The sequence below is a fragment of the Trachurus japonicus genome, chromosome 6, assembly GCF_045865225.1.
Source record: "Trachurus japonicus isolate A0001 chromosome 6, Traja_1.0".
In the NCBI taxonomy this organism is placed as follows: Eukaryota; Metazoa; Chordata; class Actinopteri; order Carangiformes; family Carangidae; genus Trachurus; species Trachurus japonicus.
Window position 1 is genome coordinate 26,382,678 of NC_140912.1, and position 13,296 is coordinate 26,395,973.

Sequence of the window (13,296 nt, forward strand, 5' to 3'; positions counted from 1 at the left end):
TCATTTCTAGTCAAAACTAATCTCATTATACTTAAAATAAGACTCATCACATTAAAAGTAGCTTGTTTTTAGACACTTTTTTACTTCTTTCAAGCATATTTTCACTTGAAATAAGTAGAAAAATCTGATAGTGGAGCAAGTTTTTCTTTCTTATTACAAGCTCAAAAAACTTGCTTTCACTGGCAGATTTTTATACTAATTTCAAGTGAAAATTAGTTGGAAACAAGTAAATTTTTAACTGATGAGTCTTATTTTAAGTGGAGAGAGATCAGTTTTGACTAGAAATTAGACATTTTGACAAGAAATAAGACAAATATTCTTGGAAAGATTTTGAGTTTTGCAGTGTGTTTTTTGTCTATAACACTAGTAGACAACAACAGGAAGTTCACATCATAATCACATCTCTTCCTCTTCTCTGTGTTTTTTTTTTTCTTTTTCTTCTTCTTCAGCCTTTCACCGACGTCCGAGAACAAGCTTCGCCTCCACTACCGCAGAGTGCTGAGGAACAGCGCCGACCCCTACAAGAGAGCCGTCTACTGCCTGATCGGAAAGTGCGACATCAGTGACAACCACGGAGAGGTGGCGGACAAGACGGAGGACTACCTCTGGCTGAAGGTGCAGTTATCTTTTTTTTTTTAACGATAACAATACTTTAATAATCCCTGGGGGGGGGGGTTCAGATATTACAATAGTAAGCAGTAAAAGCAGATAATAAAAGTGAGAAGAATGTATAATCAAAAGAATAATTAGCGGTGTAGTGTAGTGGAAGCCAACCGGCCAATCAGTACGTTTACATCACAGTTGAAAAAAACAAATTATTTAGGGCTTCCACCGACCAAAGATTTTCTTGATTGACCAATAGTCGTCGTTTAGGGCGATTAGTCGACTAAAGTAAAATTGGGACGTGTAAAAACTGACAGCAAGTGAGTGTCAAGACTTCCTGTGTCTTGGCCCTTCAAATTAAAAGCCCTATAGCCTTTCATATACAGTTCAGTCATATTGATTTTGACTTAATTTTGACAAGACACGGCTCCAAATGTTTGTTTTTTCCCCTGCGACCAATCGACCAATGACTTTTTAATCGACTAATGCTTGGTTGACTATTTGGGTGCAGCCCTAGAGTTATTGCTTTAATCTGACTATAACTGCACAACTGATAATGCATTTTCTTCTGCATGAATAGCCTACGCCTTAATCGGACTGAAACCGGACAAATCATGTTCACATGCTTCACAGCAACAGTAGAGACGGTGGCACAGAAGAAGCCGGCCCGAACCTGCCTGTACTGATGCGTCAGTGCATTTCACACAGCAAGAAGATGTGTTTAAAAGAAAAAAAATCCATACTGAGCATGGAAAGTGTCTTATAGGACATATTATCCATAAGGCACGACCAAGTCAGATGCAGGAAATTATAAGCAAAGCCCGTAAATCTACTATATATATAAAGCTTTATTGCAGACACAGGTCCATATAATACATCATACAGTATAAATACTTTTAAAAAAAAGAAAAGAAAATGTGCATTTTATAAGATATACATCTCGTTTTTGTGAGATAATCAAGCCTCCTTTGAGCCAAAGTCGTTGTTTCGTTCTGTTGTTTTAACGTCCCGTGCTCCGTGTTTTGTCCTTTGCAGTTGAACCAGGTGTGTTTTGATGACGACGGCAGCAGTTCTCCTCAGGACAGACTGACCCTGCCACAGCTACAGAAGCAGCTGCTGGAGGACTACGGTACGCACTCGTTTCCCCTACTGTAAAGTAATAAAAAAAACACACAGACAGACAGAAGCCCTGCTGGATAATTCAACAGCACTTAAAAGCCAAAACAGTTATGAATATTTCAGCTTTGGAAACGTGTTTCTTCTCCGTCTTCTTCCTCCTCGTCTTGTTTTCCCCCTCCTCCGGTTTGGTTTTTGTGGAGCAGCTCTAAACGCTACAGAGCCTCCCTCAGTCTGCTGCTGCTGCTGCTGCTGCTGTTGCTATGGACAACAAGCCAGACAGCGTGACTCAGAGCTGAAGCGAATTCAGAGCGCTTCGTCACAGCACACGGGGAACAAAAGTTCACAAGTTTGAGCCGGAAATTTGTTTGTGAATTTATTTTTTTTTTTTAAACTCTTGAGATATAGAAATACATCTCAACAGGTTGCTGCTCGTCTTCTATAACTGCTTTATAGTTTTTCTGTCGGTCGACCTCATGAAATCACCCTCAGCGAACAGTAAGTAACAGGAAACAGCTTGTAGGCGAGACTGAAAAAACATAATGTTAATGATAATTATTCACCGTGCTGGAAACAAACAAGGACAACGTGTGTCACCTGGTCTCGTGTCCTCTTGACTCCACCGTCCCCGGTCCCTCCGAGGCTTCAGCGCCCTTGATATTACAACACAGAGGACACAGCTTTTATTCTTTTATTTCTTTATTTTCGTTTGAGTTCAACAATTAATCCTCTACAAAAAGGTCAAATGTTCAGTAACAGCTCAGGGATGTGTCGTGTGTCTCGACTGCACCAACAATATTTAATTCATCCAACATTAACCCTGATCACAGTTTAATAAAACAGAGTTTAAAACAACTAAACCCAGGTTTAAAAGGAAGTCAAGCCAAAAAAAGCCAAGTTTATTGACTTTAAACTCAGTTTAAACTGAGATTATCCAATAGGAGCAGTTCTATTTTCGTATGGCATATGGGATTACAAGACATATTTACTGACAAATACAAAAACTAGACAGTCCTTCCTGTTGGTATTACCCACCACACAAGTGTGAATGAACAATTAAATCAACAATTTTAGATTACTTTCAGTTCTCATCTGTATATCGATCCTCGTCTCATCGCCCCGGCCTTTTCAAGAAATAAAGAAAATGCAAATATATTCAACTGAAAAGGACGTTTTAGCTTCTCAGCGTCGTCCAACCACACAAAATCGTTATTTGGATCTAACCTCACTGAACAGTTTTTGTCTTATAATAAAGTCATAGAAAGGACAGTAGAACACAAAATGTATTATATTTAGTAACGACACATCTTTGAACTGTCGGTCTTTGAAGATGCTGCACACGAGAAGAGGAGCGACGCTTTTACTTTTCAGGAACTTTAAAAAAAAAAAAAAAACCTTTTAAATAATCTGCTTTCACCTGATCTCATGTTCTTGCGTATTCAGATTAACGTGTTGTTTTGTGTCGCGGCGGCTTCTCACTGAGTGACAGGAAGCTCTCTCTCTCTCTCTCTCTCTCTCTCGAGGGCCTGTCGGACTTTGATGACCTTGATTCTTCACCTCCTGTCATTTTCAAAATAAAAGTACCCACTTAAACCCCCCAACCCCTCCCAGCACGTACCGAAAAAATAATAAATAAATAAATAAAAACAGCGAGAGCGAGAGCACGAGGGGCATCGGGCCTCCTCTCCTCCTCTCGTCTCCTGCTGGTTTTGAGAAAGCACAGTTTCCTCCCGTGGGTGCCGTCCTCTCCACAGGCCGATGCTGCTCCCTTCAGATAAGACTGCACTCCTCTTTCTCTCCCTCTTTCTCCCTCTCTTTCTCTCTCTCTCTCTTTCTCTCTTTCTGCAGCCCTCGCCCTCTCTCCTCCTCTCTCCCTCCCTCTCTCTCCCTCCTTCGCTCCCTGTTGCTCAGTGGGAAATGCAGCCTGAAGCCTCATTCTGTTTTCTCCCCCTGCTGTGCTTCTCTCCTTCTCTCTCTCTCTCTTTCTCTCTCTCTCTCTCTCTCTCTCTCTCTCTCTCTCTCTTCGTCTGGCACCGCGTCCCTCCCTCCCTCCCTCCCTCCCTCCCTCGCCGTCCTCCATCTTGCTTCACAGCGGGACGTCGGAGCCCAGAGCCTTTTCCTTTATTTTCTCTCTTAACGCTGCCGCCGCCGCCGCCAACGCTCTTCCCTCGGCCTCGTCTGTTCTCCTACCTCCTCTTCCTCTTCTCCTTCTCTGTTCGCTGCATCTAGGTCTTCTTCCTTTTATTCCTTATCCCCGTTTTTTTTCCTTTCTTTTTTTTTTATCCTCACACCTGCACCGCTGTTTTCCCTCCGTCCTCCCACTGATTTTTGTCCTCTTTCACTTCGCTCCACTCCCCCCTCCCTCCCACATCGCATGCGCATATTTTGTTCTTTCTCAATTCTGGTTTCTGTGCGCTTCGCCGCCGCCTCGACTCCCCCTCACTCCCACGCTCTTATCTCTCCTTCTTTGCTGTTTTTCCCACTCTCTCTTCCTCTCTCCCTCTCTCCTCTCCTCCTCCTTCTTCTCTCACACGCTCTCGTTTTTTTGAACTAAAAGCGCTGTGAGTCTGAGATAAGGCTATAAAATGGCTGACATGGTCCACCCTGTTCTGCTACCCCAAAGTTTCAGCCGGCAAGAGGATTAAGGATTTATAATTAAAAAGTAAACTTGATGACTAAGTACCTGCGCTGGACAAAAAAAAAAAAGTTTTTCCAAATAGTTTGCGCTCGCATCTTAGCTGCCGTACCGTAGTAGAAACTTATCAGAATTCGCCACCGCGGTTCGTCTCGACCGCCAGAGTTAAACTGAGAGAGTCGTCGTCGTTATTAGACATGAAATGAATTCAGTGACATTAGACAGGAGCCGGGGCAAGGTCGCCGTGACATCGCACCGTCTTTTTCCTTCCCGCAGCATATTGATAAAACCTGGTCACATCAGTCAGAAAAGGTTCAAATAGATTCAAGGATGAACTGATGAGGATGTCAAAGGTCAAAGATGAAGGTCACTGTGACTTCACAGAAACTCATTTTAGTCCAATAATAATAATAATAGGATGAAATGGATCTTATCTAACTCCCTCAGGGACGCTAATGTTAGATTCTCACCTTGACACAGTAGATTATATAGAACAATGAGCTTCACAAAGTCAAATCAAATCAATTTTTATTTATATATCCATACCGTATATTACAGATTTAAAAATGCAATTAATACCATTCAAGGTCTTTCTTCATGTAAAAGTCTCTGTCTGAACAGAGATTTTGCTGCCTCAATGAGCTGATCAAACAGGGACCAAAGCAAAACTGTGAACATAAAACTGATCATTTGAACATTTTATTGAGCTGAGATCTGTATTTTATGACTTATATGTTTGAAACTTGACGGTTTGTGCATTAAGAAGAAGAAACGCTGATTTGTCAGATGGCTGATACAGAAAATGAGTTTCATATTGTTTTCTATTTCCATTTTTCATGTGAAATTGCACCGTTTTGTTTAGTTAAACAAAAGCAATGTATTGATTTGTTACATTTGGATGATGCACAAAGATTAAGTTGACTGTTTTGTTTGCATATGAAACATCTGGACTGCAGCTCGTTACCTGGAGGAAAACATGGGAGATGAGAAAACAAGATAAACTATAGATCGCACGTTTCATTTCAAAAATGTTTTCTTTTATTTTCTTCTTGTAAGAATATTGATCAAACATTATTTAGTATCTTAATTCATAGTTTGCATCTGTTAATTTGCTTTGAACAGTTACATTTAAAGTGGTTGATAAAAGACTTCACAATTTTATTATATTTAAAACTACAGCCGTGATCATGTTGAACATGTTGGAAGTAACACATCTGTTGTCTTTCTGTCTCGTCTCTCCCTCCGTCCATCAGGAGAGTCCCACTTCTCGGCGAGCCAGCAGCCCTTCCTCTACTTCCAGGTGTTGTTCCTGACAGCTCAGTTTGAGGCGGCGCTCGCCTTCCTGTTCCGCGTCGAGAGGCTGCGGAGTCACGCCGTGCACATGGCGCTGGTGCTGTACGAGCTGCGGCTGCTGCTCAAGTCGTCCGGTCAGAGCGCTCAGCTGCGTGAGTGTCAATCAACCGCCTTGAAAAAAAAAAATGTCTCGGTTAAAAGATGAGAGAAAAAAACACAGTGCTTACTTGGTGTGTGTGTATGTGTGTGTGCAGTGAGCCAGGAGCCCGGGGACCCTCCCATGGTACGTCGGCTCAACTTTATCCGCCTGCTCATGCTCTACACCCGCAAGTTTGAGTCCACTGATCCACGGGAAGCCCTGCAGTACTTCTACTTCTTACGGTAAATAATCCTACACTCCCTATCTCTCTTCCCCTCCTTCTCTCTCTCACAGGCTTCAGGAGTGCAAATGTTTTATTTTTTGACTAATCTTGTAACTTCTTTGTAACTAATCTTAGAAAATAAATTGTTTTTTAGTTTTTTGTCTATGATTAATGTGTTGAAACTTTATGTGCTGCCATTCTTGGCCAGGTTTCTCTTGCAAGAAGAAATCTTGGATCTCAATGGGACAAACCTGGTTAAATAAAAGGTTATAATAATAATAATAATAAAAAAGAATATCCTGCTTTTTCCTATTTTTCAAATGGAGAGGCAAGCTGGACGCTATCTTATCTATCAGCCGTATTAAATTTGACTTTTGCTTGCATTAAGTGACAGTGTACGGAAGCGTATTGCATTCACGTAATTTATTTTTTGGTTTGTTTTTCAGGGTAATTATTTCTGTTTTTCTTGTCATTTTCTGACTTAACGAGATTTCAAAATCCCGCGAGAAGCTCCCACCTGCAAGTTTAACGTTTATCTGTTGCAGTCGAGCCAAATACATCCACGAGTCAAGCCTCCACTTCATCATGGATCATCTTAGATCCATGAGATAGTACATGCGTGGATATGCTCCACAAAAAATACAGTTGAGCTATCAACGGCATTGTAGATTTTCAAAGGAAAACCCCACTCATTTTACTAATTTTTCACTGTGTTCCCAGTAAATTCAGATTTATATGAGGAAAAGGAAACCTGCTATTACAGAACACCACCATCAGAGCAGTCGGATGTAGCACCTTTATTTTGAAATCAGTCCTTACGTTACTTGCAGGTGGGAACTTCTCACGGGAATTTGAAATCCAAGAAAAACCCCAAAATAAATTACTCAAAAAAACAGGATTTTTTTTTTATTCAAGTGAATGCAATACGCTTCCATAATAATGAGTTAAATTCCTGTTTTGTAATCCGTGCTGCATGTGTCTCTCTGCAGCAACGAGAAGGACAGCCAGGGAGAAAACATGTTCATGCGATGTGTCAGCGAGCTCGTTATTGAGAGTCGAGAGGTGAGTGACCCACGTTTTAACACAGCAAGGACCAAGAATAGAGCCTCATTTCTTTTTCTTTTTTTATAAATGTCAGAGCAGCATCCCTGTGTTATTAGCTTTATTGTAAATTAGTATATTAAACTTGATAAATTGAGGTTTTTATTATTCGCCTACAGTTTTTCTAAGGTGTCACAGTCGTAAATGATGTGGTTGTTTTGACTTTGTCTCGTTTACAGTTCGACATGCTGCTGGGGAGATTAGAGAAGGACGGCAGCAGGAAGGTAGGAAGACGACTCCTCTGGTTTTATTATTTATTTAGCATTTTGCTTCTCACCTGCTTCACATTTTCTCCTCGCGGTCTTTGCTCTATTTGACGATTTCAGTTCGGACGTGGTCAGAAAATCTTCCCGTTGTTCAAGCTGCCTCCTACACGATTCGATAATTCCTCATTTAACAGATTTTCACAAAACTTAAATCGTAGCTTTTAGTTTCTTGACTTTTCTCACTGTTTTTTTTTTAGCTTCACTCAGCAAAATTAGACAATTGAAGGTTTTTATTTTCGCATCACTGCATGTTTTCATCCCACCCATGGAGACTACTCTACATTGCAAAATAACCTCCATAAAGAGCGAGTTAGGGAGCTTGCAAAGGTTTTGATTAGTTAAACTTTAAGTCTCTCTGGTGCATTTACTGTACGTCAGATAAGACTTAGCAGTTTTTCAGTGGATGATACTTTGAATTAAACCTCAAATGTCCGAAATAAAAGCGGTTAAATCGTCGCTAGGTGGCCGCTTAAGTGTTACAGTGCAAAACGCATGCATTACTGCTGCTGCTGCTGCAAAAAAGAAAAAAAGTAAAACGCTTTCTTTAACATGAACCCATTAACACAGGCTTTAGTTTCTATCAGAGCAGTTCTCCTGCTCCGCTGTGCCGCCCGCCGTCAGAAGTGGAGCAGTATCCTCTGTGGTATTCTCAGCCTCACTCTGATCTTCCTCCCTCGTCTCTTTAGCCCGGAGTCATAGATAAGTTTGCCGGGGACACCAGAGCGATCATCAGTAAAGTGGCTCTGGAGGCCGAGAACAAGGGCTTGTTTGAGGAGGCAGTCCGACTCTACGAGTTGGCCAAGGTGAGTGAGCGAGCAGCAGACTGTCCGTGGCGATCGCTGCAAGAAAACGCTGTTAAATCTGCCCAGTTACGTTACGTTTCCACTCATTTCGTCTCAACTTTTTTTATCATTATTTATTTATTTTTGATCACAGAACCCAGATAAAGTGTTGGAGCTGATGAACCGGCTGCTGAGTCCAGTCATCGCCCAGGTCAGCGCTCCTCAGTCCAACAAGGAGAGGCTAAAAAACACCGCAGTGGCCATCGCTGAGAGGTACGAACACACACACGCTGCAGAATAAAATCTAAATTTTATCAACAGCACTGTGTAAATCAGCGAGAAACAACCAGGATTGTGTTTCTGTTTCCCCTCTTTATTTGAGCTAACTGACGGGACATCGACTGGTTGTTGGTTTTATGACCTCTGATGTAAAAATAAATAAATAAATCTAAATTGATTTATCCTCTTTTCTGCTGCAGGAATCGTTCTCAGGGCGTCGCAGGAGAGAAATCGGTCGACAGCACCTTCTACCTGCTCTTGGATCTGATGACGTTCTTCGACGAGTACCACGCCGGTCACGTGGACAGAGCCTACGATGTGAGTACACACCTGTTGTTATTAATGATAATAATAATAATAATAATAAGATAAAATTTTGCAGTGTTTCAGTGGATGATACTTTGAATTAAATCTCAAATGTCCAAAAAAAAGCTGTTAAATCACTTCTGTTTGTCCGCTAGGTGGCCATTGAAGTGTCACAGTGCAAAACGAAGCACATGCATGCATTATTTCTGCTAAAAGAAAAAAGAAAACGCTTTTTTTAACATGGACCAGGTCACACATAATAAGATGTCAGCTCCTCTGTTGATCTTTGTCCGTCTGTGTTTCTCGTTCCTCTGCTGCAGGTGATGGAGCGTTTGAAGCTCCTCCCTCTCAGCCAGGACAGCGTGGAGGAGCGAGTGGCTGCGTTCAGGAACTTCAGTGACGAGGTGAGGAGATCGGTTTGTGAACGTGTGCTCAGACTTTAACACCATTTTATTTATATTTTTATAGAAATTTCAAGTTTAAATCAGAACATACGTACATCCTCTTATACACATTCACACAGAGATCAAAGAGCATGTACAGTACAATGACAATAGGCACAGTAATAATGATAATAACAGAATATATATAAGAACCAAAATCATTTATTAGATGAAAAAAGAATAGTAAAGTAATAAAATTAATTAAAACAGAATAAAAGGCTCTAATCTTCGTCTTCTGTGTGTCCAGGTGCGGCACAACCTGTCCGAGGTGCTGCTCGCCACCATGAACATCCTGTTCACCCAGTACAAGCGTCTGAAGGGGGCGACAGCGGGAACACCCGGACGACCACAGAGGACCATCGAGGACAGAGACATGGTGAGAAACCAGGAGTCTGATTGTTGTTTTATAGAATAAATGGTGTTTGAAGGTATGTTTATCGTCCCTGAGGGGGCAGTTTGTGGTGCAGCCAGCAGCAAAAAACAATGGAAATACACGACAATGACATGAGACAATGAGCAATTAAAAATGTACAATAGAGAATAACAATAAATAGTAAAAACAGAAAGAGGTAAAAGTGGTTTAGTGTATTATAATGACAAAAAATTCTCTAAAAACTAACTGATATATGAGTTAATGTATGTCATCTGATGTTTATTTCAACATGAAGACCTAAAAATGTTACTTTCCAGACCCCCCTCGGTGTCAAACATAAAAAGGCAAAGTTTTTCACTAAGTGGGACGTTTTAAAACAGAAAAATAAAGTGGTTTCCCTCCAGAAAATGTATAAATGTGACAGTATTTCTTTATAATTGTTACTCACGGGGCCTGATAAGAAAAGAAAAAAATAACAATGACATCATGCCTCATTTATAATTAACAGTATTTGTTAATTTATAAAGTGTTTGGTTTTTCTGTGTTTTCTAAAGAGGAAACCAAGTTGTGTGGTTTGTTCTTATTTCTAAATGAGAAATCGTTACTAGATAATTATATTTTACTTTTAGCAGCTGTATACTGATTCAGTTTCCTTCTTCTTTTTCTTCTTGAAACAGCAACTGCGCAGCCAGGCCAGAGCCCTCATCACGTTCGCCGGGATGATTCCCTACAACATGGCCGGTGACACCAACGCCAGACTGGTGCAGATGGAGCTACTGATGAACTGAAACAATAACACATCAACATCAACACAAACAGACACACAAAACACACACACACACACACACACACACACTCATTCGCCTGCCATTTTGTTTTGTATAGGCCGCTAAGTTCATCAGTGTTTTAACAGATGCATCTTTATATCGCCCGTTCCCGTCGTCAGTCCCCTGTTTGTTTGTTTCTTTGTTTTTGCTTCTGTTGTTTTTCCCATTTTGTTGTTTCATATTTGTATCTTTTGATGATTTGGAATAAAAAAAATAATAAGTGTATGTTTTTAAGTTGCCTTTTTATTTGAACGCACCTTCATTTTTTATTTTTTTATTTCCTTCATTCACTCATTATTTTACCTCCATGTTTTTTTACCATTTATTATTGAGCTGAACAGTCTTTTTTTTAAATTGGACCCAGTTTGATAACGGTTCCCATGCTTCATATGTGTTTTCCCCAGTTCAGTTCCTTTCACTTTTTAGTGATTTTTTACTCTGGATTCAGATTTAATGCACCTGAGGCCTGTAGAGTACTGATGTCTACTACGACATCTCATACACTGCAAAAACACAAAGTCTTACCGAGAATATTTGTCTTATTTCTAGCCAAAACAAATCAAATTATACTCAAAATAAGACTTGTCACATTAAAAATGTGCTTGTTTTCAGACACTTTTTCCTTCTTTTAAGCATATTTTCAAGTGAGAATTATCTAAAAACAAGTTAATTTTAGGTGATGAGTCTTATTTTAAGTGGAAAGAGATTAGTTTTGACTAGAAATTATACATTTTGACAAGAAATAAGACAAATATTCTTGTTTTGTTGTGTTCTTTTTGCAGTGTAACAAGGTGCTAAGTGTTGATAGACATGTTCGCACCTTCTCTCTATGTGTGTGTTCAGCTCACAGGGTTTGTTACTGTTACAAGAGAAGACACACTGTCCTCTGCAAGAGTCTTAAATTGTGTCATTTACTCTATTGTTTACTGTCGAGATTAAACGACAGGTTGGTGGAGTAAAGTCAACACATCCATCATTTATTATTCAAACAAGAACCAGAGTTGAAATGATACAAGTAGAGCAGGAAGAGTCACCTTGGATTCATGCTGGATTTTTATTAAAACAACACGAATTCACCAGAGTTAAACCACTTTTTTTAGTGTAATTTTCAAAAGAAGCTGCAGATAAGAGACAAATTGGAGCTTTTATCTATTGTAAACATGTCCTGCTTCCCTCTGGTTTAACAAAAGCCGTCTCATTTGTCCACAGGCTGTACAGTACAGTAGAGTAGAGTACAGTATCTGTGACATGTCTGTTACCCTGGCAGATGGTTGTTTGGCTTGAAGTCCAACACAGGACTGGAGGGATATTTCTGTCTCTGCACCAGAGGGGTGATTTCTGCAGAAAATACCTCTTAGTCTGGCACATTAGCAAAAAAAAAGAGTTTTGCAATGTCGCTTTCATCATTTTTAACCCAATTGGCAAAGATAATCCCACAGTTTCATGCTACAACTTGTTAAAAAATGCTCTCACCCATGCTTTTATTTTGAAGGAACCTCAAAATTTGATCCACAAACGTGATTTAAACCTCGTCAAACTTCCCAGAAAGAACCATTTCGCTCAGGAAAACATCTTGCACCAACATTTAGCAGCAGAAAGTGACGTTGACGCTGAGATTTTTTTTTAAAAAGAGCCAACCGAGCAGCACCTCTTGAGTGCGTCTGTACTGTATGACTTCAGAGAAACGATCAGCCCCCATTCTCACTCTCTTCTGCTGCTGCTGCTGAGTTTTTCTGTGGCCCACACTCAGTGTCCTTCAGTCTGGCCTCGGAGAACACAGATGGAGGCTCATTCTGTCTTGGCTGCTCCACATAATAACTGTGTGGAGATGCTGCAGTTCATCCACGGCCACAGACAGAGCTCAGCCAACTACGACGAGATCCACGCTGTTGTACTCCAGACCTAGATTAGACACTGACACTTTATAAAGGAACAAAACTCATAGCAATTCACCCCTTTTTTTTGTATAATCCTTTTACTGTGTCTTTTATTGTACAATCTTCCCCCTCCTGTGTGTGTGTTGTGTGTGTGTGTCCTAATTCCTCCTACAGCAGAAGACCTGTGTCTCAGGTGTGTGTGCTGCAGCTGGTGTTGTGAATCAGGCCGATGAAAAACACCTCCAATAACCCGGCTATTTCACAACACCAGGGTGGCACCGCACCACTGACGACGACACGACGACACCGAGGACGAGTCACAACCAACGACAACATGACGCTGGTGCTGGTGCAGAAAAGAAAAAACTGAAAACCTTGACCTCGGTCAGTGACCTGCGGATACTGACCCACACAGACGCTGGTGTTTCAGGTCTTAACCTGTTTGTTTTTCTGTTTTTCTTCCAACATGAATGTAGTTTTTGTTTGTTTTTTTTCCATCTTATCAAAGCAACCCCCATTTTATTTATTGGACTTGTATACACATACATAAACATATACATACATACACATACAGATCTTCTAAACCCCTCACAACACCCTGTAAAGCTCTGTAAAATCCTCTTTTTTTATCTCTTTGGTCTGTTAATAAATAATATATAACCAGTGTTTCTGCTGCAGATTTGTTCTTTTGTTTCAGTTTCTCATATCTTCACTGTGGGTTTAATTCATGCGTGATAATGAGACAATCTGAACTTTACCAACACTATATTTAAAAAAAAAAACATCTATAGAAAATCTTAAATCCTTTGCTTCAGTTTCTATTTGGACCAATAAGAAAAAGAAGCTTCAAGTCTGAATAACTTTCTGTAGGCATGTATCATAATGGTATAATAAAAACTAAAAGAAAGTTAAGTGAGTCTATAAATTCTCCCATTATTATTATGTTTTGTTTTGTGTTTTTTGTTTTACTATAATTGCATTTTTAATGTAACTTTATTGTCATTTTTGTACAAAGCCAATGAAATCTAATCTA

The 13,296-nt window shown here is 40.2% G+C and overlaps 1 protein-coding gene across 2 annotated transcripts in view; it reads left to right on the top strand.

Moving 5' to 3' along the window:
- nup93 (nucleoporin 93) overlaps positions 1 to 10,611 on the top strand; it is a 34,789-nt gene extending 24,178 nt beyond the window's left edge. For both annotated transcript variants that reach the window (XM_085780051.1, XM_085780052.1), the window contains exons 11-22: positions 450 to 615; positions 1,639 to 1,732; positions 5,608 to 5,799; positions 5,902 to 6,028; positions 6,999 to 7,071; positions 7,290 to 7,334; positions 8,063 to 8,179; positions 8,313 to 8,431; positions 8,638 to 8,755; positions 9,064 to 9,147; positions 9,434 to 9,562; positions 10,237 to 10,611. In XM_085780051.1, the coding sequence (XP_085636177.1) occupies positions 450 to 615; positions 1,639 to 1,732; positions 5,608 to 5,799; positions 5,902 to 6,028; positions 6,999 to 7,071; positions 7,290 to 7,334; positions 8,063 to 8,179; positions 8,313 to 8,431; positions 8,638 to 8,755; positions 9,064 to 9,147; positions 9,434 to 9,562; positions 10,237 to 10,347 (1,375 nt within the window). In that variant the 3' untranslated portion in view covers positions 10,348 to 10,611. The remainder of the gene's footprint in view (positions 1 to 449; positions 616 to 1,638; positions 1,733 to 5,607; positions 5,800 to 5,901; positions 6,029 to 6,998; positions 7,072 to 7,289; positions 7,335 to 8,062; positions 8,180 to 8,312; positions 8,432 to 8,637; positions 8,756 to 9,063; positions 9,148 to 9,433; positions 9,563 to 10,236) is intronic.
- The last annotated feature ends 2,685 nt before the right edge of the window (positions 10,612 to 13,296 follow it).